Source organism: Scyliorhinus canicula, chromosome 6, assembly GCF_902713615.1.
Source record: "Scyliorhinus canicula chromosome 6, sScyCan1.1, whole genome shotgun sequence".
Classification (NCBI taxonomy): domain Eukaryota; kingdom Metazoa; phylum Chordata; class Chondrichthyes; order Carcharhiniformes; family Scyliorhinidae; genus Scyliorhinus; species Scyliorhinus canicula.
Window position 1 is genome coordinate 51,060,085 of NC_052151.1, and position 26,261 is coordinate 51,086,345.

At 45.5% G+C, this 26,261-nt stretch overlaps 1 protein-coding gene across 3 annotated transcripts in view; it reads left to right on the forward strand.

The window, feature by feature from the left end:
* ascc3 (activating signal cointegrator 1 complex subunit 3) overlaps positions 1-26,261 on the forward strand; it is a 661,661-nt gene that overhangs the window by 367,730 nt on the left and 267,670 nt on the right. For all 3 annotated transcript variants that reach the window (XM_038799272.1, XM_038799274.1, XM_038799273.1), the window contains exons 17-19: positions 12,922-13,041; positions 13,552-13,716; positions 19,740-19,826. In XM_038799272.1, the coding sequence (XP_038655200.1) occupies positions 12,922-13,041; positions 13,552-13,716; positions 19,740-19,826 (372 nt within the window). The remainder of the gene's footprint in view (positions 1-12,921; positions 13,042-13,551; positions 13,717-19,739; positions 19,827-26,261) is intronic.

Here is a 26,261-nt window from a genome sequence, read left to right on the forward strand (position 1 = left end):
TTATAAATGACCTAGAGGAGGGCACAGAAGGTTGGGTGAGTAAATTTGCAGATGACACTAAAGTCGGTGGAGTTGTAGACAGTGTGGAAGGATGTTGCAGGTTACAGAGGGACATAGATAAGCTGCAGAGCTGGGCTGAGAGGTGGCAAATGGAGTTTAATGTAGAGAAGTGTGAGGTGATTCACTTTGGAAAGAATAACAGGAATGCGGAATATTTGGCTAATGGTAAAATTCTTAGCAGTGTGGATGAGCAGAGGGATCTCGGTGTCCATGTACATAGATCCCTGAAAGTTGCCACCCAGGTTGATAGGGTTGTGAAGAAGGCCTATGGTGTGTTGGCCTTTATTGGTAGAGGGATTGAGTTCCGGAGCCATGAGGTCATGTTGCAGCTGTACAAAACTCTGGTACGGCCGTATTTGGAGTATTGCGTACAGTTCTGGTCGCCTCATTATAGGAAGGACGTGGAAACTTTGGAACGGGTGCAGAGGAGATTTACCAGGATGTTGCCTGGTATGGAGGGAAAATCTTATGAGGAAAGGCTGATGGACTTGAGGTTGTTTTCGTTAGAGAGAAGAAGGTTAAGAGGTGACTTAATAGAGGCATACAAAATGATCAGAGGGTTAGATAGGGTGGACAGTGAGAGCCTTCTGCGGATGGAGGTGGCTTGCACGAGGGGACATAGCCTTAAATTGAGGGGTAATAGATATAGGACAGACCTCGGAGGTAGGTTTTTTACGCAGAGTGGTGAGGCCGTGGAATGCCCTACCTGCAACAGTAGTGAACTCGCCAACATTGAGGGCATTTAAAAGTTTATTGGATAAGCATATGGATGATAATGGCATAGTGTAGGTTAGATGGCCTTTAGTTTTTGACTTCCCATGTCGGTGCAACATCGTGGGCCGAAGGGCCTGTACTGCGCTGTATCGTTCTATGTTCCATGAATTGATTTTACTGCCTGAAGAGCTTAAGGACCAAGTTATTGTTGGGATATAATTAATGCCTTTATGGACTATAATTTTAAAACGTCTAACTTCCAGAAAATGTTCCTAATAGAAAAGGTATAAACTCACTTGCTGATGCTCAGGAATTGAAGCCTTGAACCCATCTTTTTTATTTTTGCAGTAGATCACAAGAGAGTATGAGCTATGTAGGACTGGCTGTGCTGTATTGCAAAAGCCGGAGATTATGCAAAACCTATTTAATTACGTTAGCTGTACTGCATCTGTTTCTGAAAAATAAGATATGTACTCCTTACAAAGGGTCACAGTACTTATTCGCACCATATTTCCCATCTGTTAATGGGCCCAGTCCATGCTTTACGGCTGCTTCAGTGCATCATTGCAGTGTGCGTAGCTGGAATTTTCCATTTCAGATATTCTGATTTTTTGATTATGAAGAAACTTTCTTTCAAGGTGGGCAGCACGGTAGCATTGTGGTTAGCACAACGCTTCACAGCTCCAGGGTCCCAGATTCGATTCCCGGCTTGGGTCACTGTCTGTGCGGAGTCTGCACGTTCTCCCCGTGTGTGTGTGTGGGTTTCCTCCGGGTGCTCCTGTTTCCTCCCACAGTCCAAAGATGTGCAGATTAGGTGGATCGGCCATGCTAAATTTCCCTTAGTGTCCAAAATTGCCCTTAGTGTTGGATGGGGTTACTGGGTTATGGGGTTAGGGTGGAGGTGTGGGCTTGGATAGGGTGTACTTTCCAAGAGCCGTGCAGACGCGATGGGCCGAATGGCCTCCTTCTGCACTGTAAATTTTTTTTAAATTCTAAAAGAGTCAATGTTGTTTTATTAGCTGCTGAGCTATTACAGATTTTTCAAGCAACGGCCAGCCTGTCTGATAAAATGAACAAACGTTTAGTTAAATAACGTTTCCCTCTCTTGTCAATTGTTTTTGCATTAGCTCTCTTTCTATTCCTTTTCCTCACTTCTCCTTTTTCCTATCCTTTTCTGGTGCATGGAGCTGGTGGATTAGTCTACATTTCAAATGACATCCCCCTTTTACTTCCACCATACTTACAGCCCAGTGGAAGCTTTACTAGATTTTTCATTCTTTTCCTTCTGTTTTGTTGTTCGGTTGTAAGCGGCACGGTAGCACTGTTGCCAGGGAACCGGGTTCAATTCCAGGCTTGGGTCACTGCCTGTGCATAGTGTGCACATTTTCCCCGTGTCTGCATGGGTTTCATCCAGGTGCTCCGGTTTCCTCCCACAAGTCCCGAAAAGTGTGCTTGTTGAGTGAACTGGACATTTTGAATTCCCCCTCCATATACCCAAATAAGCATCTTAGTGTGGCGACTAGGGGATTTTCACAGAAACTTTATTGCAGTCTTAATTTAGCCTACTTGTGACACTAATAAAGATTATTATTATTAATTGGCTAATAGCTCATCAGACAAGTGTGTTTCAGGACTATGGATCTTGATTGAATCAACCTGGCTGAACATGAGTATCCTGTTTATTCTCGTTAACAAATTTAAGTCTGGATGGGACAATAGAACTCCGGCCAGGTGTGGGTAGAGACCTATGACTCAGTGCTAGCAGAACCGGTATAAAAGGAACATCGGAACAGATCTTTAGTATTAACGTGGGATTGCCCCAGGCACAACCATCACAAGAAGAAGGTACCAAGCCCAGAGAAGATATCCACATCAAGTGATCTTGGCCTGGCCAACCTCCTTCATTTTGTATGCACAATACCTAGAGCTCAGCTGTGAGTCTGAGTCGAATATCCTCCTTCTGCACTTTAAGCATTCTGTGGTTCTATGACAAATCTTGAATCTGTCATTCAACCCCGAGTCTCTATATACCATTGCATTACCAATTATTCTTGTCTAAAAGCAAAGGATGTTGGAAATGGTTAGTGAGGCAGGCAGGATCTGTGGAGAGAGAAACCGAGTTAACATTTCAGAGCAATTGAGCTAGATTCTATATTTGGGAGATGATATTCTCCTGCCGGTGCTGAATCACTTCTGATTTGCGCTGGTGTTAGGAGCAATGCTGAGAAGCAATTCATTCTCCCTTGCCATCCAACTTTATGCGTGACAGGAATTACAAGGGATTCCATTGCGAATCCCGCCAACTGGCCACCATTTAGAGTGGGTGGCCTGATAATGAGGTCCAGCGACTGCCCCCTCCAATAAGTAGGGGCATAACCCCCCCCCCCAAACATGGGAATTGCTGTGTCGCACTCACCCACACACATTCATGAGGGTGACCAGATGCTCCCCCCATACATCAGGATCCCCATATACATCAGAGATCCCCCCATACATCAGACATCCCCCCATACATCAGAGATCCCCCCGTATATCAGAGAATCCCCCCTTGCATCAGAGATTCCCCCCCTGCATCAGAGATTCCCCCCCTTACATCATAGGTCTCGCCCCCTTACATCATAGATCCCCCCCGTACATCAGAGGGGCATCCCTTACATCATAGATCCCCCCTTACATCGTAGGGCCCCCTTACATCGTAGGGCCCCCTTACATCAGACTGGCGTCCCTTACATCAGACGAGTGTCCCTTGCATCAGACGAGCGTCCCTTGCATCAGATGAGCGTCCCTTACATCAGAGGGGCGTCGCTTACATTGGAGCCCCTTGCTCACATCAGAAGCCTCCCCTATATCAGAGACACCCGCACCCATCAGACATGCCTGCCTAGAAGCTAAAGAGCTTCCAGATTCCAGGCAGAAACAATGAAAAATACACTGCTTTTTCACAGACCTGTAACTTGCACCTGTTGCCTCAGACATATGTCCAGAAAGCAACAGCTATAATTTCATAGAAAACCAAAAACCACATCATATAGCTTTAAACCCCTCAGATCCTTTGATCCACAAAGCTTCTATTCACTTCAACGAGAAATTGCTTTTAGTAGGCTTTAATTGACAGCTTCCAGGCAGCTTGATGTCTGGATTGTTCATTTTCATTTCTCTTTGCACTTGAATGGGTCTCAAGTAGCCTCCTTTGAGCCTAACCGCAATGTTATAAACATCTAGCTATGATTGACAGCTCATGACCACATCTAAAGCATTTAAGTGCTTTCTGTTTAGAAAAAGAGGAAGTGAAGACCATTTAACTCTTTGATGTTTATAAATATTGTAATACTTGCACCACTCCACACCTATGTGAATCCGTCCCAAGAATCACTGGTGTGTGGAAAATCAAGTGTTCAGCCCATTAATGAGATGTAATTAACCCATTTACCTCCTCCCGCTGATGTGGGATATGAACCTCGATGCCGCCTCCAATAGAGGACCGGTGCATTGGCGCCAATCTCGTTTTTTCCCCGAATGCTAGATTCTCTGCTGCATCTGGAACTCCACTACTGGCGGCAGGCAGTGGAGAATCCAGCCCATTATCGTTCACCAGAACTAGTCTTGTTTCTTTAATTTTTGATTAGAAATGCCTCTGATGGGCATTCCTCCTGTATGATACAACAGTGATGACAATAATGTTCTTCGTATTGGTCACAGACAATTGGGCAAGTTTTTTTTCATCACATTAAAGAGCAAATATATCTTTAGAGAGCCCAAGTTGTGAAATATTCTGGATACTGAACTTATTTTATTGCTTTAATTTTATAGTTGCATTATGTTCTCTGTTAGTTTGTACAATGTCTAATAAAGTGCTTCTCTCTTCTTCAACACCTAACCTTCTCACTTCTCTTCTGACAGCAGAATGCAATTTTTTGCCTGAATTTAGATGTCAATATCCTGCCAATTATTGAAAGCAAATGTAACAGCAGATGTTTAGTTTAATGCAACACTTAATAAAATAAATTACCTCCTTTAACTCTATACATGCATCATGCCCCAATAGAGGAGTTTTAATAAGGTCCGGCAATTAAAGAACAGGAAGCCCCAAATTCAGTTGGACTGAAATGAATTTGCAGGTCTTAACTGAGGATGTTTTGGAGTATCTCTTACTTAATCCATCTTATTTTTTGCAGTACAAGGTGCTATTTGACTTCATCTTTGGGTTACTGCACAAAACTAGAAAGAATCACAAGTCACTACATTCATAGTCTACACATAACTGAAAACCACAAGGTGGCACCAAAACTATATTGATATAAGACAGTAAAAGTTATTGCTTACTTTGTTTGCCCTGAGCATATTTAATGATCAGCACCACGGGTGCTTATAGGGTTCATAACAATAGCAATTACTCTGTCAAATGCTCAACACAATTGATCAAATAACTTGTCAACACAAGCATTTTTATTCTGAATTCTCGAATAGACGCATTATGTTTTCATTACAAGGGAAAATACTTGTTTTTGATGTAATTCAACTTTCTAATGCTGTCGTGGGGTTCATAATATTGTGTTCCAAGAGGAGATGTTATGTATCCAAATTATTTAATTATAATTGCAGTGTTCAATCTGAGAATTCAAATATTCAAAAATTGTACTTTATATTCATGCAAACTAAAATTAATTTTGAAACGCTACATGCGATATGTTACAACATTAGCTGCGTTAGTAAATACACACTTCAGAACCCACTGTTTTCTTTTCTGTACTAATGAGAAGTTAGAAGCATGTATTCTGCACTAGAAGTAGATTAAGTAGATTTAAATTTATTGTGATGTGTAACGAGGTACAGTGAAAAGCATTGTTTTGAGTATAGTCCAGGCAGATCATTCCATACATGAAAAAATAGGATAAATACACAATGTAAATACATAGGGTGAACCATACAGAGTGTAGTGCTACAACAGTTGAGAAGATGCGAAGACAGATCACTTCAGTCCATAAGAAGGCCATTTAGGAGTCTGGTAACAGTGGAGAAGAAGCTGTTTTTGAATCTCTTGTTGCGTATTCTCAGTCTTTTTTATCTTCTGCCCCATGGGAGAGTTTGGAAGTGAGAATAACCCGGGTGGGAGGGGTCTTTGATTATGCTGCTCTTTATCCTAAGGTATTGGATGGGAGGTGGGTTCGTGTGATGAACTGAGCTGTGTTCACGACTCTTGGGCTGAGCAGTTGCCATACCAAGCTATGATACAGCCAGATAGGATGCTCCATATAGTGCAGCTGTAAAGATTTGTCAGAGTCAATGTGGACATGCCGAATTTCCATAGTTTCCTGAGGGAATATAGGCGCTGTTGTGCTTTCTTGGCCGTAGTATCGACGTGGATGGACCAGGATAGATTGCTGGTGATGTTTACACCCAGGAATTTGAAGCTGTTAACCATCCCCTCCACAGCACCATTGGTTCAGACAGGGGTGCACAACACTTTGCTTCCTGAAATGAAATGAAATGAATTCAAAATGAAATGAAATGAAAATCGCTTATTGTCACAAGTAGGCTTCAAATGAAGTTACTGTGAAAAGCCCCTAGTCGCCACATTCCAGCGCCTGTTCGGGGAGGCTGACACGGGAAGTCGATGACCAGCTCCTTAGTTTTGCTAATGTTGAGGGGGAGATTGTTGTCGTTGCACCTTGACATTAGGTTTTCTCTCTCTCTCTCTCTCCTGTTCTCTTACTCATCATTATTTGAGATCCAACCCACTACGGTCATGTCATCAGCAAGTTTGTAGATGGAGTTGGAGCTGAATTTTGCACATTGTCATGTGTGTACTGTAAGAGTGTGAAAAAGGTCACTTTAATTGTTCAATGATCACACAAGATCTTAGGTTAAGACATAGCATGTTTTCAAAATGTAGTGAGAAGGGTTTACCAAGGCAGCCTCACTTTTCTTTGCTCCAATGTCAGTTGGGTCTGACTCGGATTTTAGCTTTGTTTCCATTATAAATGTGTTTATGCACCCTGTATTGTTGCACATCAAACTTGAATTGACTAACGTTATGGACAAAGCACGCAAACTCTCAAATTATTTTACAATAATCTGCTTTATTATACCTTACCAAGTTTTTAAAAAAAAATTTAGATTACCCAATTATTTTTTCCAATTAAGGGGCAATTTAGCGTAGCCAATCCACCTACTCTGCACATTTTTTTGGGTTGTGGGGGCGAAACCCACGCAGACACGGGGAGAATGTGCAAACTCCACACGGACAGTGATCCAGAGCCGGGATTCGAACCTGGGACCTCAGCGCCATGAGGCAGCTGTGCTAACCACTAGGCCACTGTGCTGCCCTATACCTTACCAAGTTAACACAAAAGTATTAAAAACTCTGTTTCAAGTGGTATCAAAACTCACGATTTGGACCTAAATACCAACCATAAAGAGGCAAAGTGATGAGTTTCCCTCTTGGTGGATTCCGATGTCCTCTGAGTCCCTGACCCAGGGTGTTGCTTCTTAGGGTGGTTACTCCTGCTCCAGAAATTCCTTGTCTCTCCTTATCAGCACTGACCGTACTCTTAGTCACATACTCAAAGGACATGTACTAATCAACCACTACCCTAAATTGAATGCTCAGCAGTCGTGACTATCTCAGGGATCGTATTTCAGTCAGGAGCACAGCACAGGGGTCTGGGTTCAATCACTGCCTGTTCAAGGCATAGCAACTACCACTATCCAATCAGCTCCTGTACTCCCGGGCTACGCGTCCTGTTTTTTTACTGCAGATCACAACAGTTTATGCTGGTACATTTTTAACTTTACTCGTGTCTTCACGGATACCCATCAAGCTACTGAATTGATTCTGTAGTTGCAGTGCAAATGCTTCTTCTCTGTTAGAGAGTTATATGTTATTTGTCCTGTTTGGAACAACAAGCTTCCATATTTACGTGACAAGGCCACAGTTTTGAATTCAAGTCTGTCTTGAAAGGAGCGATCAGATTTATTTTTGTTGCTGTTACAAAACATTGTCTTAATAAAATTGTTTCGAATTGTTGAGGTAATTAAGTATCTGCATTGGGCTGAGATGACCCAAACAAAGTGACAACATTTCATGAGGTGGAAAATGGGCATACATCTGGATTAAAATTACTGTGTAAAACCTTTAGAGTTGCATCTCCACATCAACATAACTTACAAGCACAAAAACTGTTTTAAAATTGTACATACTGTAAATCTGCAGTAAACAAAAAGCAAGAAATATTGGAAAAACATATCCAATTTGGTCAAGCAAATGGAAGTTAGCATTTTCCATTAACTTCCTTTTGTAAAAATTTCTAACACTATCCCATCCAACAATTCATAGTGTTAAGTACATCATGGAATCTAAACTAAGTACAATTTTATGGTTCTATTTCATTAATTAGCAATTTTCAGCAATGTTTTTGGAGATGTTATGTAGCAATTCATGCTGATTTCCCCAGGACTTCCAATGTTACTATGATGAGTAAAGGAAAAGGGAGCAGTCAAAACTGTACCCTTTTGCATCTTACAGTAGCATCATGGCACCACTTTTATGGGCATCAAACAGGGCACAATTTTGGGAACCATCACTCTCTGGTTCAAGGTCCTTCCAGACATGAGCTAATCAACTATGCTTTGTAGAATACCCAACTCACTACAGGGAGAGAGGTCATATGACCAGAGTAACCATTTTGAAATGTATTTTATTCCAACACCCAAACTGCTGAAAGACAGTTGAAGAAGAAATCTGCCAATGGAGCATTAATGCCAACTCTCCCTCCTCTGTTTTCACATTTGGAGCTCTATCAAATCCATCATGGGAAGTGTTAGGCAAAATGAAACTGACTTTTGGATGAGATTATACATTTAAAGAAAGCCTTTCTCTAGAAATTGCAGTTTACATCAGCCTCAAACTCACTGAAATTTCACGACTACTGTGAGCAAAATTTTCCTCAGCCACGAATAACAGTGAAGGACACAGACAGTGAATTTAATTTTACTATTTAATCCTAAATTTGGCCAAGAAGTTACCTCCTACCATTTAAGCTTCAATAGCAAAGTAATCAGCACCTCTTGACTTGTAATCGGGCTTCAGGCAGATAATTGCCCCTCAGCTATCTGGGTGGGGCAGCTCCTTATTAATCTTTTAACTGGACGACTAAACTTATAAAGAGGGAAAGAGTGACCAATTCAATTCTCACTCTGTTTCAAATTCCCAAGTTTAAAACTCACTCTGTCTGTGCCTCACTCCAGATGTGGCCTCTCCCCCTGCTCGGCGCAAATCTCACTGTGAGCGCACTTTGAAACCCTTGCTTAAATGGGGCTGAGGTGGCTCACATATCAGTTAAGCTTCAAAAACAAGTAATCAATATCCCTTGACTCCTAATCAGGCTTCAGGTGATGGACATTTTATGATGCTTCTATATCCTTGCTGTGACAGAAATGCAAGGCAACCGAGGGACACGACATACATTGAGTATGGCCTTGTCTAATGTACTTAAAGAGCTTGAGAAGATATTTGATACGGCCTTAGAATTTGACCCTTAATTCCTAATTCTGGGGCTCCCAGATAGGAGAATTATTGATGTTAATGAAAACAGGTTGTATAATATCCTAACTTTTGTGGCACCATCCATTGCTCCTGGATTAGCGATAAATATCCTTCAATTCAGAATTGACATAAAATTACCATAGAATGCATCCCTACGGAGCTCCTTCACATACTTTGTTCTAAATCAGATGCATTCCGAAACATATAGAACCCGTAACTCAAATATATAGGTTCCGTATTGTCTGACCTGCTCCTTCAAGGTTTTCCATAAGTTAAGGAACACCGTCTTGAACTTGCAACATGTGAAGGTGTGCACCATTTTACCATGTTTTCACAGTTTTATCCTCTACTCTCCCATCCTCTAACTTATCCGTTCATTTTTCTTTAAATTGTATAAGCAGAAGCACCAAGTTTAATGACTAAGCTGAACCAATTGTGTTGGTGTTCTCCTGTCTTTTTCTGTAATTGTGTATGCAGAAGCATTTATGCTGTATGGTCTCAGTTTTGAAGGTTTGTTGCATTATTTGTAAAAATGGAAAAACTCTAATAAAAAATATACTTTTTAAAATTGCTTTATTCAGGCACTAGAATCCTTGAAATCTGAACACAGCATTTGTTGGTTGACTAAACACACAGTCCTGGATTTTAGCGGAGTCAGAATGAATCCGGAGCTTTTAAAAAGTGAGAGTGGGACCCAATTCTGGGACTCCCATCCCATTCCCGATGGCCCAATTTTCACTGGCACAGAATAAGGGTGCGGGTAATGAACCCGCAACTTATAGTTCCTACCTGGCTGGCATTGGTGCGTGCAATGGCATCTCTTAGCCACCCACTATTTTTGTGGTTGAGTCAGCTTCTCAGTAGTTGTGGTTCATGGCCCCTCAGAGGAGTCATGAACCATGGGCAGGATTCTCGAATAATGGGGCTATGTCCCCACGCCGGCGTGAAAACCAGTGCCAACGACTCTGGCGTCAAAGGCCCCCGAAAGTGAAGAATTCTCCCCTTCCTAGGGGGCTAGTTTGGCGCCGGAATGGTTCCCGTAGCTCCAGGTGGCGCGGAACAACCCGCGCGTGTTCACGCATGCGCGGAACAACTGGCGTATTTCCCTTCTCTGCACCGGCCCCCGGGCAATATGGCAGAGCCCTATAGGGCCCGGCACGGAGTAAAGTAGGCCCCCACGGAACCAGCCTGCCTGCCGATCGGTAGGCCCCAATCGCGGGCTAGGCCACGTGCCCCCCCCCCCCCCCCCCCCACCACCGGGTCGGATCCCCCTGCCCCCCCCCTCTCCAGGAAGGCCCCCCGCACACTCGCCTTCCAGGTCCCCTCGTGTGGGAGCTGAGTAATCCACGCCTGCGGGACTCGGCCAAACACGTCGGCCACTCGGTCCATCGTGGCCGGGAGAATCACTGGGGGGGGGCGCTGTCAGCGGCCCCCGACCGGCGTGGCGGCGATCCCACAGGCGCCCGAAAATCACCGCCAGAGAATGGATAAGCGGGCGGCGGGACGCGAGCGGCACCGGGTCGGAGAATCCCAGCCCATGTCTGGATTCGGAAATGATTTGAAAGGTAAGTTCAAAAGGTTTTACCCATACCCTTTCTATGCACCCATGCCTTCTCAATGTCTATTCCTGTCTCCCAGCCACTTCCTTGGCTCCTCATACTGCCCATACCAACTTGCGCTCCCACCAACTATGTTTATGGTCCAAATATATAAATAACCAATGATCCAGGATAATTATGCATGGTTGGCTATGAGTGTGAACCAAAAAAACCATTAGCTCAGCAGGGAGTTCTGTTTATATAACTGAAGTAAATTTAGAGGGGAGGCGGTGGCCTAGTGGTATTGTCACTGTAGTAAACCAGAGACCCAGAGTAATGCTCTGAGGACCCAGGTTCAAATTCCGCCACTGCAGATGGTGAAATTTGAATTCAGTAAAAAAAAATCTGGAAAAAAAAGTCCACTGATTACCATGAAACCATTGTTGATTGTTGTGAAAACCCATCTGGTTCACTAATGTCCTTTCGGGAAGGAAATGTACCATCATTACCTGGTCTGGCCTACATGTGGCTCCAAACCCACACCAATGCGGTTGACTCTTAACTGCCCGTTCAAGGGCAATTAAGAATGAGCAATAAATGCTGGCAAGGCAAAGCCCACGTGCCATGAACAAATTTTTAAAAAGTAAATTGTTGGTTTCGTTTGACTGGCATCTTTAAGTGGTCATACCAAGTTTTTTTTGTGATCTTTTTTGTCAATGTCTCAATGAGGATCAACAGTTGTAAAATGTTTGAAGACTCTGCTATTGATACTTTAATGGTCTGTCTAACTTTTTATTAAGTTGTGAAGCCAAAGTCTTTCTTTCAAAAGGAGATTTGTGAATCAGTGTGTTTTTTTTCTCAGCAGTCCCACACTTGCAAATGTTATTATATGGTTTGAGAAATACTTGGTAAATAGGCGTGCAGGGGCATGAGTCGGTGTGCAGAATTTAAGGGGCCATTGGTGGTAGTTGGAGGGTAGGAGTTGACATTCAATTGACATAGAGAGTATAAGGGAGCACGGTAGGGTAGCTGGGGGAGTGTGGAGTTTGATGGAAGTGGTAAGGGGTCATTGGGAGTAGGTGAGGCATGAGGGGTAAGGGCTAGAGTGTCTAAAATCTTCTGACACAACTGGGATGAAAACCCAGAGAACCGAGGCAGGCCTTCCAGCCATCCAATTGGCATTCATGCATCCCCTTGGCTGCTGAAACTCTGTTTCAGGGGTCACCGGGCCAACTCTATCCTGCTCCGCAAACTCGAAACAAAGGTTGTGTGTATTGGAGCACTTCAAACTGTGATGGTTCTGAGGAGACGGGAAATTTCCCGACTTGAGCTACCCCCCTTGGTAGCAAGATTTATTGAGACAGCAATAGATTATATGTCTATGTAACTAAGATTAAAAGAACTACTGGCAGGGTGGACTTGACAAATTAAGGCTCTAGTAGACTGGTTGTACAAGAAGGTCCTCGTGGTGTTATGGTTCAGAGCATTCAAGGCCTCAATGCAAGAAGGATATAAACCAAAAGTCATTATCAATGGAATCGTCCAAAGAAATGGGATGAGAAGTCAGATCAATATCCATACAATTACCCTACATTCAAAAGTCTTGTACTCCCATGATCTGGTCAGTTCCAACAAGTGGTCATAATCTTTGCAGCATAACTTTATGCAAACTAGCCAGTGACATATGATTGGACAGTCATGGCCATTGGAAGGAACTTGATGGGAAGATCAAAAAGCTGCAAGGTCTGATAACTTCAAAAGGAAGATGATTAAAAACTACCAGGAAGTACATACCTTATGGGGTTGAGCTCATGGTGTGTGTGGTAGGAAAGGTCAGATTTTAATATAAGCTTAACATTGACCTGTAAATTATATTGCCACAATATCAAGCTTCCAGGATTCAAAAAATCCAAAAGCAATGAAGGTTATAGAAATGAAATGTTTGTTATGTAAGTAAACTGCTATCAAATGTATACTTGAAAAGTCATCAGAATCATTACCTGCAATTTTTGCAACCTTGGCCCAATGGTCATTCATTTTGCCTTTTATGATTTGTCTTTCCAGATAGCCTTGGGAACGGTAACTAATGTAGAAGAAGCAGTGAAATGGCTGAGCTACACCTACCTTTATGTGCGGACGAGAGCAAACCCATTAGCCTATGGGATCAATTACAAAGCTTACCAGGTAGAAAGCAGATAAAATTAGAGTGTACTTGTGTTTTCTCCTCCTTCATCTAGTACAAATTACAACCTAAAAACAAATATTTGTCTGTGGAATTACTTTACAGATCAGAGCATTCCTTTAAGTTCTTTAAATTCCTTTTTTTGTTATTATAGACCCACATAAGCAAGTATGTGTACTGTCATTGCGACTGAACCCAGTGCATTTATTCTGTTTGTTTGGCAGTAGGGGTATTAGAAATACTGTGAATTCACATTTAGTGGCTCAGTGCTCTGTGCCTCATCAAAACAGCAGCCATGCTTCAGTTGACATGAAATCCCAATCTATTTCTTTGTAATGGCAGGAGTGATTAATCCTCAATGTGGGTACAGGAAAGAAAAACTATTCTGTTGGTTTAAATTGCAAAGATAGAGGTATAATGGTAAAGTGTATTTATTGTCTGCTAAGGGCCATTTATTTTTATCTGACCCGACCCTTTTGTCCTAATTGTGTTCACTTCTATCTCCTATTCAGATGGACCCTGGATTGGAAAAATACAGGCAAGAGCTAGTCATTGAGGCTGGCCAAAAACTAGACAAAGCCAGGATGGTTCGTTTTGAAGCAAGGACTGGTTATTTTTCAATAACAGATCTTGGGAGAACTGCCAGCCATTACTATATTCAGTACAATACGATTGAGGTATGGATTTAACAAATTTCTTGCACTGAATACATGCCTCTGTCACAAATCACAGCATTGTTAGGCACAGGAGGCCATTTGGCCCACCATGTCTGCACTGGCACACCAAGCAAGCATCATAACTTAGTGCCACTCCATACCTTTCCGCATAACCCTGCCCATTGTTTCTATTCAAATAATCATCTAATGCCCTTGTGACTGTCTCGACTGAACCTGTCTCCACCATACTTCCAGGCAGTGCATTCCAGACCCGAACCACTCCCTGTGTGAAAAAAGTTTTTCTCACATCACCTTTCCTTTTTTTCATAAATCATATTAGATCTGTGCCTTCTCATTCTCAATCATTTTATGACAGTTGCCCCTATCTTTTCTGTCCAGTTGTCTCATGATTTTGAAGGTCTCCATCAACAATTTTGAAAACCATGAATCTGGAATTATTCTGGAGAGTTCCCTGCACTATGTTTCGGAAGGGGCTGTTTTTGTGTTAGTTCTCAGTGAAATCCAGGGTTAAATGTACAACAGGGCCAAGGCGGTGTTATACCAAAGGCAGATTTGGTTTGGGGTGCTGTACCTGGCGAAACTGTGGGTCACCTTTGGAGGCCAGAGTATTATTTTGAAACGGCAGAAGAGGCCAGTGATTTTATAAGGGACCATAAGCTGGGGGGAGAACTGAGAGTTGGTGTGAGGTGGAGGAGTTATATCTGCCAAGGTTGGAGGTTATGGCTATTGTGTGTTAGGGGAGGGAGGGTTTTTTTCTCTTTGGGGAGGTCTAAGTTTGTAAGGGGGATAATCAGACCTCCTCCTCCTCCCCCCCCCCCCCCCCCCCCCGCCTCCTCTCTGCCATTTATGGTGTTTATCTTTTAGGAGGGGCTAATTTGTGATTCTGGGTGTTTTTTCTTTACGGGTAGGGGGTGTGTATGGGGGGGCCCGCTGGATGGGGCTGCCAGCTGAGGAGCATTCAGGTGGCTAGGGGGGCCGTTTCCACTGGCTAAGGAGTGACTGATTTGGGAGGGGGGGTGTGTAGGGGGGGGCCTTCGAGCAAGAGCTGCCGCTCTGACAGGTAATGCTGGTGAATGGAGTTGGGGTGGGGGAGGAGGCTTTGGCAGGTGGCCAGGCTCGGAGGATGCGGTGGGGGGGGGAGGCGCAAGAAAGAGGGGGGAATTGCAACGTGGCAGAGTTGGAGACTGCTGAGCATGGCCATCGGCGGAAAGGGGGCCATCTTGGATGGGGCCGATTTAGGGTGGTATAAGAGGAGGCAAAGCCGGTGGGAAATGATGGCTCGAGAGGGGAGTTGAGGCTTAAGCCGCTGGTAAGAATTGTAACATGGAACGTTCGTCGGTTAAACAGGCCAATTAAGAAGTTTCTGGTTTTTGCGCACCTGAGGAATCTGAAGGCAGATCTTTTCTTTTTTACAGGAGACACGCCTCCAGGTGAACGATCAGGTTAGGTTGAGGAAGGGATGTGCGGGACAAAAATTTCACTCTGGGGGTGACTCAAAGTCGCAGGGTGGGGAGAGGAGGGGTGGCAATTTTGTTGAATAAAAGAACGGGGTTCGCGGGGCCAAAGAAGTGCGGGACCCAGGGGGTAGTGAGTTGGGTGCTGGAGGGGATGCTGGTGGTGTTAGTCAATGTATATGCGCCAAATTGGGATGCTGTGGGGTTTGTGAAGGGTTTACTAGGAGCGATCCCAGACTTGGATATGCACCAGTTGATTATGGGTGGAGATTTTAATTACGTGATGGAACCGAAGTTGGACAGGTCGAGCCCCAATTCAGTGGAAAGGTTGAGGGTGGCAAAGGAGTTGGGAGGGTTTATGGAACATAAAGGTTTATGGGAATGGTTGATCTGTGGAGGTTTAAGAATCGGGAGGGAGGGAATAGTCCTTCTCACACGTGTATAAGGTGTACTCAAGAATTGATCGTTTATTGTCAATTTGTGATATTGTAAGTAGGCTTCAATGAAGTTACTGTGAAAAGCCCCTAGTCGCCACATTCCGACGCCTGTTGGGGAGGCTGGTACGGGAATTGAACCCGTGCTGCTGGCCTTGTTCTGCATTAGAAACCAGCGATTTAGCCCACTGTGCGAAAGCAGCCCCTGGTTGATATCTTTGCGGTGAATCAGGCGGTGTTGTTGAGGGTGGTGGGGGCAGAGTATGCGGGAATTGTGATATTGGATCATGCGTCGCATCGGTTGGAGGTGAGGCTTAGCTTGGGGCAAGTGCAGAGGGCGGGATGGAGGCTAGATTTGGGTCTTTTGGCGAATAGGGGTTTTATGAAAAGGTAAGGTTGGCGATTGGGGATGATTACGTGGAGATTAACCAGAAAGCGGATGTGTTGGCAGCCACCTTTTGGAAGGTGCTGAAGGCGGTGGTTCGAGGGGAGATGATCTTGCTCCAGACGCACAAGGATTGGAGGAGGAGGAAGGGACATAGACAGTTGTTGGACAAGATAGTCAAGGTGGACAGGAGATACTCTGGGTGGGTGGTGTTGGCAGAGTGGAAGGTTTGCAGGGGCAGTTCGATAGGTTGACGACAGGAAGGGCAGTGGGCTGCTACGGAGGGCGAGGGGGTGCAATATGAATATGGGGAGAAAGCGAGCCATATGCTAGCTCACCAGCTGAGGAGGCAGGCTGTATCCAGCAAACAGAAAATGGGGAGGTAGTGTTGGAGCCAGGGAGAATAAATGAGGTATTCAGGGGGTAGTATGAGAAGCTGTTGGAGAGGAAGGTGATGTGGGATGGTTTCTGGGTGGATTGGGGTTTCCAAGGTTGGAGGGAGAGAGGAGGCAGGGGTTGGAGGAGCTGCTAGGGTTGAGGGAGGTGATTGACAGCATTAGGGGATGAAGTCGGGGAAGGCTCCGGTGCCGGATGGCTTTCCGGCGGAGTTTTATAAGACACTCGTGGCAGAGTTGGCACCGTATTTGTTGGGGATGTTTAGTGAAGCATTGGAGAAGAGGGGAGCTGCCAGAAACACTGACACAGGCATTGATCATGCTAATCCCGAAGAAGTACCTGTTGGAGTGTGGGTAGTATAGGCCCATTTCATTATTGAACACAGACGTGAAAGTGCTGACTGGGTTGGTGGCAGGGAGGATGGAGAGATGTGTGCCAGGGATCGTCGCTGAGGATCAAACGGGTTCTGTAAAGGACAACTTTCCAGGAGCATCCAACAGGCTGTTAGATGTTAATTGGGGCAGCATAGTGATTAGCACTGTTGCTTCACATCATCCGAGACCTCAGGACCGGGTGCTCCGGTTTCCTCCTACAAGTCCCAAATGACGTGCTATTAGGTGAATTGGACATTCTGAATTCTCCCTCAGTGTACCCGAACAAGTGCCGGAATGTGGCGACTTAGGGATTTTCATAATAATGTAAGTCTACTTGTGACACTAACAAAGATTATTATTATTATGTGGTTATGACTCCTTCAGTGGGGCAGGTGCTGGAGGTTATTGTCTCTATGGATGCAGAGAAGGCTTTTAATCGGGTGGAATGGAGGTACTTATTTGAGATCTTGGGCAGGTTTGGGTATGCCTGACGTTTGTGGCGTGGGTGCATGGTGGCAAGTGGACGAACAAATCGGCTGAGTTCACAGAGTTTTGGACTGCATAGGGGAAGAAGATAGGGATGTCCGCTGTCGCCGTTGTTGTTCTTGCTGGCGATCGAGCCCTTGGCGATGGCCCTTCGGGGGTCTGTGGAGTGGCAGGGGATTGTGAGGGGGAGTAGGGAGTACGAGGACGACCTGTTCTTGTTTGTGTCAGACCCGTTGGCGAGTATGTGTAGGGTCATGGGAATATTGAAGAGGTTTGGGGCCTTCGCTGGGTTAAATGTTGGGAAGAGCATGGTGTTTCCGGCGAATGCGGTGGGGCAGAGGCCCAACTTGGGGGTGTTGCCATTCGAGGTAGCTGGGGAAAGGTTCAGGTACTTTGGTTTTGAATTCGACAATGTTGGTGGAGGAGATTAGGGGGAATTTTAAGACATCGGATCCATTACACCTGACACTGGCAGGAAGGGTGCAGGTGGTGAAAATGAATGTGGTGCCAAGGTTCCTGTTCGTTTTCCAGATCTTCCAGATCTTTCTCCCTCAGGCTTACTTCTGGAAACTGGAGAGGGAAACAGTGATTTTGGATGTGGAAGGTGCCAAGACTAAAGGTGAGGTGGTGGGGGTAGGGGTAGGGGTGGGGGAGGAGGAGGGGGATCAAGATAGAGGAGGAATCCTGTAGGGGATCCAGTATGAGGGTTTTGGTGACGGCTCCACTGCCACTGGCTCCAGGGAAGTATACAGGGAGTCTGGTGGTACAATCGACGGTTGGGTGCGGAATCAGCTGTGGAGACACTTTAAGTTGGAGGGGATGTCGGTGTTGACACCACTGTGTGGAAACCACAGGTTTAAGCCAGGGGAGATGGATGGGAAGTGGAGGGAGGCAGGCTGGTGAGGGCAAGGGACTTGTACTTCGATGTGAAGTTTGCTGGTCTGGATGAGCTGTGGCAGAGGTTTGAGTTGCCGAGGGGGGTGAATTTAGATATATGTAGGCAAGGGACTTTTGCACGAAACGAGTGGCGGTCGTTTCCCATGATGCCAGAGCACACCCTATTGGAGCAACTGCTGCTCCCAAATGAGTTGAAAGGATTGGGGGAGCAGGGGGAGTGCAGGTGGCGAGGATCAAGAACAAATGGGAGGAGGAGCTGGGGGGGGCAATAAGCTGGGGGTTATGGTGCGAGGTGATGCATAGGATGAATTCAACCTCTTCTTGCACGAGGATGAGCTTGATTCAGTTCAAGGAGATGTGCAGGGTACATGTGACCCGGGCGAAAATGAATGGGTTCTTCGAGAGATGGCTAATGAGTGCAAGATGTGTGGAAGAGGGCAACGAATCATGCTCTGGGCTTGTGGGAAGCTGGAGAGTTACTGGGAGGCGGTGTTTGGGACGTCATCTAAAATTGTTAGCCATGGTGTGGAGATGCCGGCGTTGGACTGGGGTGAGCACAGTAAGAAGTCTTACAACACCAGGTTAAAGTCCAACATGTTTGTTTCAAACACTGGCTTTCGGAGCACTGCTCCTTCCTCAGGTGAATTCACCTGAGGAAGGAGCAGTGCTCCGAAAGCTGGTGTTTGAAACAAATCTGTTGGACTTTAACCTGGTATTTTAAGACTTCCTACTGTAAAATTGTTAGGGTAGAGGTCAGGCCGGACCCAATGGTGGCGATCTTTGGGATATCAGAAGTGGCGGAGCTGATGGAGGGGAAGGGGGGCAATTTTGTGGCCTTCGCCTCTCTAATTGCCCGGCAAAAGATCTTGCTGTATTGGAGGTTGGATATGCTGCCGGGGGTGGCAGCCTCGCTGGGGGATTTGTACAACTTTCTCCTGTTGGAAAAGATTAATTTTGATTTGAGGGGGTCAGCGGAGAGCTTCGGGACATGGTGGGGGTTGTTCATGACAATGTTTGAGGAACTGTTCGTCGTGGGGAGGGGGTAAAAGGGGAAAAACTGTGGACTGAGTCTGTGGAGTGTGTTGTATATGTTGTTTATTTACACATGTTGGGAATAAAATAATTTTTTTTTAAAATAGGTCTTCAATTAGCTTAATAGGTAGAAATAAATTAAAACACAATGTTGTCTGGAGTCTGCAATCAATTTCAAGGGGATGCAACCCACCTCAGTCACATTATAACCTGCCCCTGCAGTCGGGTAACCCTGCTGCCACACTCCTCAATGTACCACCTCCAGGTAAGTGGGGCCAGGGAACTAGCACTCGAGTCAGGAGAATGAAAATCCATGCCTGTTCACATTTGCCCCTACTCCCAGCAGAAATGCAAAATCCAGCCCATTATCTCTGCAAAATTGTAGAATAATTTGGTACCAACTCGCAACTGCTGCATTATTATTAGCTCCTTCAGGAAATTTCTTTACAACCTTTTTCCACGCTTTCTTGTGATGACAGTTTTTTAAAATCACATCACATTGTGATGTAAATGAGGCACCCACCTTGGTTAATTTATGTCTAACTTTTTTGTCTTTCATTCCTAGACTTTCAACGAGCTGTTTAGCGCTCACAACACTGAAGCTGACGTTTTTGCTCTTGTATCTAAAGCTGAAGAATTTGAGCAGATCAAGGTAAAATATCTTGAGATCTGAAGTAGCAGGTGCTTCATCATGAAGCATTTGTTCAAGCACTAAGTAGCTGGTGGAGGATGACTGAAATCAGTTGAAGCTGCTCTTTAGACGAACTGTCGGGAAATGCTTTGTGCTTCAATAGTTGTGTCATTGAGAGTGAAATAGTTAATGGAATGAGCGTTTATGAAGTTGGAACTAAAGATGTGCATATTTAAAACATTAATTCAACAATGAATGAAAAAGCACCTGTTCATCATGGTCTTGAGTACACTAGGGAGCATTTTGGATCAGACAAAACAAATTGTTACAACAAACTCTGATTCATGTCATTGAACTCAGTAATTGTGTACTTATCCATTATTTCACTATTAAACTTCCAGGATCTGTGTTTTTTGATTTATATTTTAAAATATTTTTTGTGCTTTTCAAACTTAATGTTAACTCTGATAACGAAGGACTTTTTCATTTCTACTCCATCATCATAGAATCACAGAATAGGCAGCACGGTAGCATTGTGGATAGCACAATTGCTTCACAGCTCCAGGGTCTCAAGTTTGATTCCGGCTTGGGTCACTGTCTGTGCGGAGTCTGCACATCCTCCCTGTGTGTGCGTGGGTTTCCTCCGGGTGCTCTGGTTTCCTCCCACAGTCCAAAGATGTGCAGGTTAGGTGGATTGGTCATGATAAATTGCCCTTGGTGTCCAAAATTGCCCTTAGTGTTGGGTGGGGTTACTGGGTTATGGGGATAGGGTGGAGGTGTTGATCTTGGGTGGGGTGCTCTTTCCAGGAACTGGTGCGGGCTCGATGGGCCGAGTGGCCTCCTTCTGCACTGTAAATTCTATGATTATACTACAGTGCAGAAGAGGCCTTTGGCCCATCGAGTCTGCACCAACGCATAAAAGGCCCTGACCTGCCCACCTAATCCCACTTGCCAGCACTTGGCCCATAGTCTTGAATGTTATGGCGTGTCAAGTATTCATCCAGGTACTTTTTAAAGGATGTGAGGCACCCCACTTCTACCACCCTCCCAGGCAGTGCGTTCCAGACCGTCACCACTCTCTGGGTAAAAAGATTTTCCTCAAATCCCCCGAAACCTCCCAACCCTCACTTTGAACTTGTGTCCCCTCCTAGCTGACCCTTCAACTAGGGGGAACAACCTCATTGTTAACCACCTGGCCAATCTTTGCGTTATCCGCAAACTTACTGATCCTACCCCTCACATAGTCATCTATGCCATTTATATAAATGACAATCAGTAGTGGACCCTGTGGTACGCCTCTGGACCCTCTCTTCCATACATTAATGCAGCAGTCTATCGTCATCCTCTATCTCCTACTGCTAAGCCAATTATGAATCCACCTTATCAAATCACCCTATATCCCATGTGCATTTGTCTTCTTAAGTCTTCCATCACAAAGGACTCTCTCAACAGGTACAATCAGATGTGGGCAACCCCTGCCTTAAACAAACACCATTCATTGCATCAGTCTTGATACTTGCATTTATTACCCCAGCCTTCTTTACAGCTCTGCCAAGGTAAAAAAGCAAGTTATCGGCAATTGATAAACAATTTGTGTGGCGGTATTTAATCCAGGCAACAAGCTTGCCAGAGAGCTGCAAACAACTCTGCATCCCCTCTTTTAAGAAGACTGACTGTGAGTAGCCATGGGAGAGCTACAGGCCCATCAGAAGTTGGCAGTTATCCACCGCTGGCTGAGCCAATGAGAGCAGTGGTCGTTCCTGCAACGCACCCAGCAGAGGCCCAGCATCAGCGAGACTCACAGGCCACAGGTGCACGAGGGAAGGATTGGTGGAGGTGGACCAAAGGCGAAAGGGAAGGGAATGGGTTTTAGCAGGTCCACCCTATTCCAATGCTAGTCCCGTCGATTAAACGCTTAACTGACAGTGAGGGAACGTCCTGGAGCCCACAAGCAGACATGACAGGATTTGCTTTTGGGCCTTCAGCGTGGCAACTGCCTGTCTGCTGCTGATTGAATAGCAGTTGTAGTGGGATGAGGCTCTTAAGTGAGTTTGCACTGAGTGCTGAATTTGGGTGTATTTGAATGCTATAGTGAGAGTTTGGTGACTGAGGGATATTAAGGGTTCATTTTTATCTAAAGTCTAGTCTTTTATTTTGTTAATTAACTTAAAAGTTGCTGTTTGGTTTAGAAGGTGAATTTTTAATCAGCTTTAAACAAAGGTTCTACTTGCAGCTGGAGCTTGTTAATTAGTTAATTGGATTAGTTTTCAGAGGCTAGAGCCACAGTATAAAAGGGATCCAGCTACAGTGCAGTCTTTGTTTGCACTGAGTGCTGAATTTCGGTGCATTTGAGTATTATAGGGAGAGTTTAGTAACTGAAGGAGTTAGGTGAGGAGGGAGCAAGGTGCTCCTTTCATTTCATTTCCTCAAAGAGCGAGAAGGGAGCCGGGAGTTTACAGAGAGTGCAGCTGACTGGGAGCAGAGTCAGAGGGCGGAGTTACAGTTGGTCCACAGGACAGCTACATTCTGTAACGTAAGAGGGGATGGAGGCTAGGGCAGTTGCATGCTACTCCTGTCGGATGTGGGTGGTGAGGGATACCACCGGTGTCCCCGCTGACTACACCTGCGGAAAGTGTACCTAACTCCAGTTCCTCAGAGACAGTGTTAGGGAACTGGAGCTGGATGAACTTCGGATCATCCGGGAGGCAGAGGGGTATCTAGAGAAGAGTTACAGGGAGGTAGCCACACCCAAGGTACTGGACAAGAGTAGCTGGGTTACAGTCGGGGGAAGGAAAACGAACGGGCAGATAGTGCAGGGATCACTCGTGGACATTCCTCTTCAAAACAAGTATACCGTTTTGGATGCTGTTGGGGGGGATGATGTACTGGGGGAAGGCCCTAGGGGCCAGGTCTCTGGCACTGAGTCTGGCTCAGAAGGGAAGGGGGAGAATAAAAAAGCAATAGCGATAGAAGACTCGATGGTTAGGGGAATAGATAGGAGATTCTGTGTTCGCGTTCGAGACTCCCGGATGGGATGTTGCCTCCCGGGTGCCAGGACCAGGGATGTCTCGGATCGACTCTATCGGATTCTTAAGGGGGAGGGGGAGCAACCAGAAGTTGTGGTGTACATAGGCACCAACGACATGGCTAAGAAAAGTGATGAGGATCGCAAAAGTGATTTTAGGGAGTTAGGTTGGAAGCTAAAGACCAGGACAAGCAGAGAAGTGATCTCAGGATTGCTACTGGTGCCACGTGCAAATGAGGCAAGGAACAGAGAGCGAGTGCAGCTGAAAACGTGGCTACAGGGCTGGTGCAGGAAGGAAGTCTTCAGATATGTGGATCATTGGGGTATCTTCTGGGGGAGGTGGGACCTGTATAAGAAGGACGGATTGCACCTAAACTGGAGGGGCACCAATATCCTGGGTGGGAGGTTTGCTCGAGCTCTTCGGGAGAGTTTAAACCAGTTTGGCAGGGGGATGGGAACTAGAGCTATGGATCAGAGGATAGGGTAGCTGTTGAACAGGCTGAAATAGTATGCAGCAAGTCTGTGAGGAAGGATAGACAGTTGATAGGGCAAAATTACACTCAGTGGAATGGGTTAAAGTGTGTCTGTTTCAATGCAAGGAGTGTCAGGAATAAGGGAAATGAACCTAGAGCACGGATCAGTACTTGCAACTATGATGTTGTGGCCATTACGGAGACATAGATTTCACAGGGGTAGGAATGGTTGTTAGATGTTCCGGGGTTTCGATGTTTTCAGAATAATAGGGAGGGAGGTAAAAGAGGAGGGGGAGTGGCACTGTTAATTAGGGAGTGCACCACAGCTGCAGAAAAGGAGGTAGTTCAGAAGGGTTTGTCTACTGAGTCAGTATGGGTGGAAGTCAGTAACAAGAAATGAGCAGTCACTTCATTGGGAGTTTTCTATAGACCCCAATAGCAGCAGAGAGACAGAGGAACAGATTGAGCGTCAGATCTTGGAAAAGTGCAGAAGTAGCAGAGTTGTTGTCATGGATGACTTCAACTTCCCTAATATTGACTGGAACCTCCTTAGTGCAAATGGTTTGGATGGAGCAGATTTTGTCAGGTGTGTACAGGAAGGATTCCTGACTCAATATGTCGATAGGCCGACTAGGGGGGAGGCCATATTGGACTTGGTGCTCGGCATTGAAGCAGGCCAGGTGTCAGATGTCTCGGTGGTTGGGCATTTCGGTGACAGTGACCACAACTCCTTGACCTTTACCAGAGTCATGGAGAGGGATAGGAACAGACAGTATGGGAAGGTATTTAATTGGTGGAGGGAAATTATACTGCTATTAGGCAGGAGCTGAGGAGCATAAAGTGGCAACAGTTGTTCTTGAGGAAATGCACAACAGTAATGTGGGGATTGTTTAAGGAGCACTTGCTGCGAGTGCTGAATAGTTTTGTCCCACTCAGACAGGAAGGAATGTTAAGGTGAAGGAACCTTGGATGACAAGAGAAGTGGAGCTTCTTGTCAAGAGGAAGAAGGAAGCTTACGTAAGGTTGAGGAAGCAAGGATCTGATTGGGCTCTAGAGGGTTTCAAGGTAGCCAGGAAGGAACTCAGAAATGGACTGAGGAGAGCTAGAAGGGGGCAGGAAAAAGACCTGGCGGGAAGGATTAGGGAAAACCCCAATGCGTTCTACACTTATGTGAGAAATAAGAGGATGATCAGAGTGAGAGTAGGGCCGATCAGGGATAGTGGAGGGAACTTGTGCCTAGAGTCTGAGGAGATGGGGAGGCCCTAACTGAATATTTTGCTTCGGTTTCACTAGTGAGAGGGACCGTGTTGCCCATGACAACAGTGTGAACCAGGTTAATAGACTCGAACAGGTTGATATTAAGGAAGGAGAATGTGCTGGAAATTTTGAAAAGCATCAGGATAGATAAGTCCCCTGGGCCTGACGGGATATACCCAAGATTACTACGGGAAGGGAGGGAGGAGATTGCTGCGCCGTTGGCGATGATCTTTGCATCCTTACTCTCCACTGGAGTAGTACTGGATGATTGGAGTGAGGCGAATGTTGTTCCCCTGTTCAAGAAAGGGAATAGGGAAATCCCTGGGAATCACAGACCCATCAGTCTTACGTCTGTGGTGAGCAAAATATTGGAAAGGATTCTGAAAGAGAGGATTTATGATTATTTCGAAAAACAGTTTGATTAAAGATAGTTAGCATGGCTTTGTGAGGGGCAGGTCATGCCTCAAAAGCCTCATTGAATTCTTTGAGGATGTGACGAGACACATTGATGAAGGTTGGGCAGTGGATGTGGTGCATATGGATTTCAGTAAGGCATTTGATACGGTTCCCCATGGTAAGCTAATTCAGAAAGTCAGGGGGCATGGGATACAGTGATATTTGTCTGGAGACAGAATTGGCTGGTCGAAAGAAGACAGCGAGTGGCAGTGGATGGAAAGTATTCAGCCTGGAGGTCGGTGACCAGTGGTGTCCCGCAAGGATCTGTTCTGGAACCTCTGCTCTTTGTGGTTTTTATAAATGACTTGGATGAGGAAGTGGAAGGGGGGGTTTGCCGATGACACGAAGGTTGGGGGAGTTGTAGATAGTGTTGAGGGTTGTTGCAGGTGACAACAGGACATTGACAGGATGCAGAGCTGGGCTGAGAAGTGGCAGATGGAGTTCAACCTTGATAAATGTGAATTGATTCATTTTGGAAGGTCGAATTTGAATGCTGAATACAGGGTTAAAGGCAGGATTCTTGGAAGTGTGGAGGAACAGAGGGATCTTGGGGCCCGTGTACATAGATCCCTTAAAGTTGCCACCCAGGTTGATATGGTTATTAAGAAGGCAGCACGGTAGCATTGTGGATAGCACAATCGCTTCACAGCTCCAGGGTCCCAGGTTCGATTCTGGCTTGTGTCACTGCCTGTGCGGAGTCTGCACATCCTCCCTGTGTGTGCGTGGGTTTCCTCCGGGTGCTCCGGTTTCCTCCCACAGTCCAAAGATGTGCAGGTTAGGTGGATTGGCCGTGATAAATTGCCCTTAGTGTCCAAAATTGCCCTTAGTGTTGGGTGGGGTTGCTGGGTTATGGGGATAGGGTGGAGGTGTTAACCTTGGGTAGGGTGCTCTTTCCGGGAGCTGGTGCAGACTCGATGGGCCGAATGGCCTCCTTCTGCACTGTAAATTCTATGTAAATCTATGTAAGGCGTATGGTGTGTTGGCTTTCATTAACAGGAGGATTGAGTTTAAGAGCCGTGAGATTTTGCTGCAGCTTTATAAAATTCTAGTTCGACCACACTTGGAATATTGTGTCCCGTTCTGGTCGCCTCATTTTAGGAAAGATGTGGATGCTTTGGAGAGGGTACAGAGGAGATTTACCATGATGCTGCCTGGACTGGAGGGTATATCTTATGAAGAAAGGTTGAGGGAGCTAGGACTTTTTTCACTGGAGCGAAGAAGGCAGAGAGGTGACTTGATAGAGAT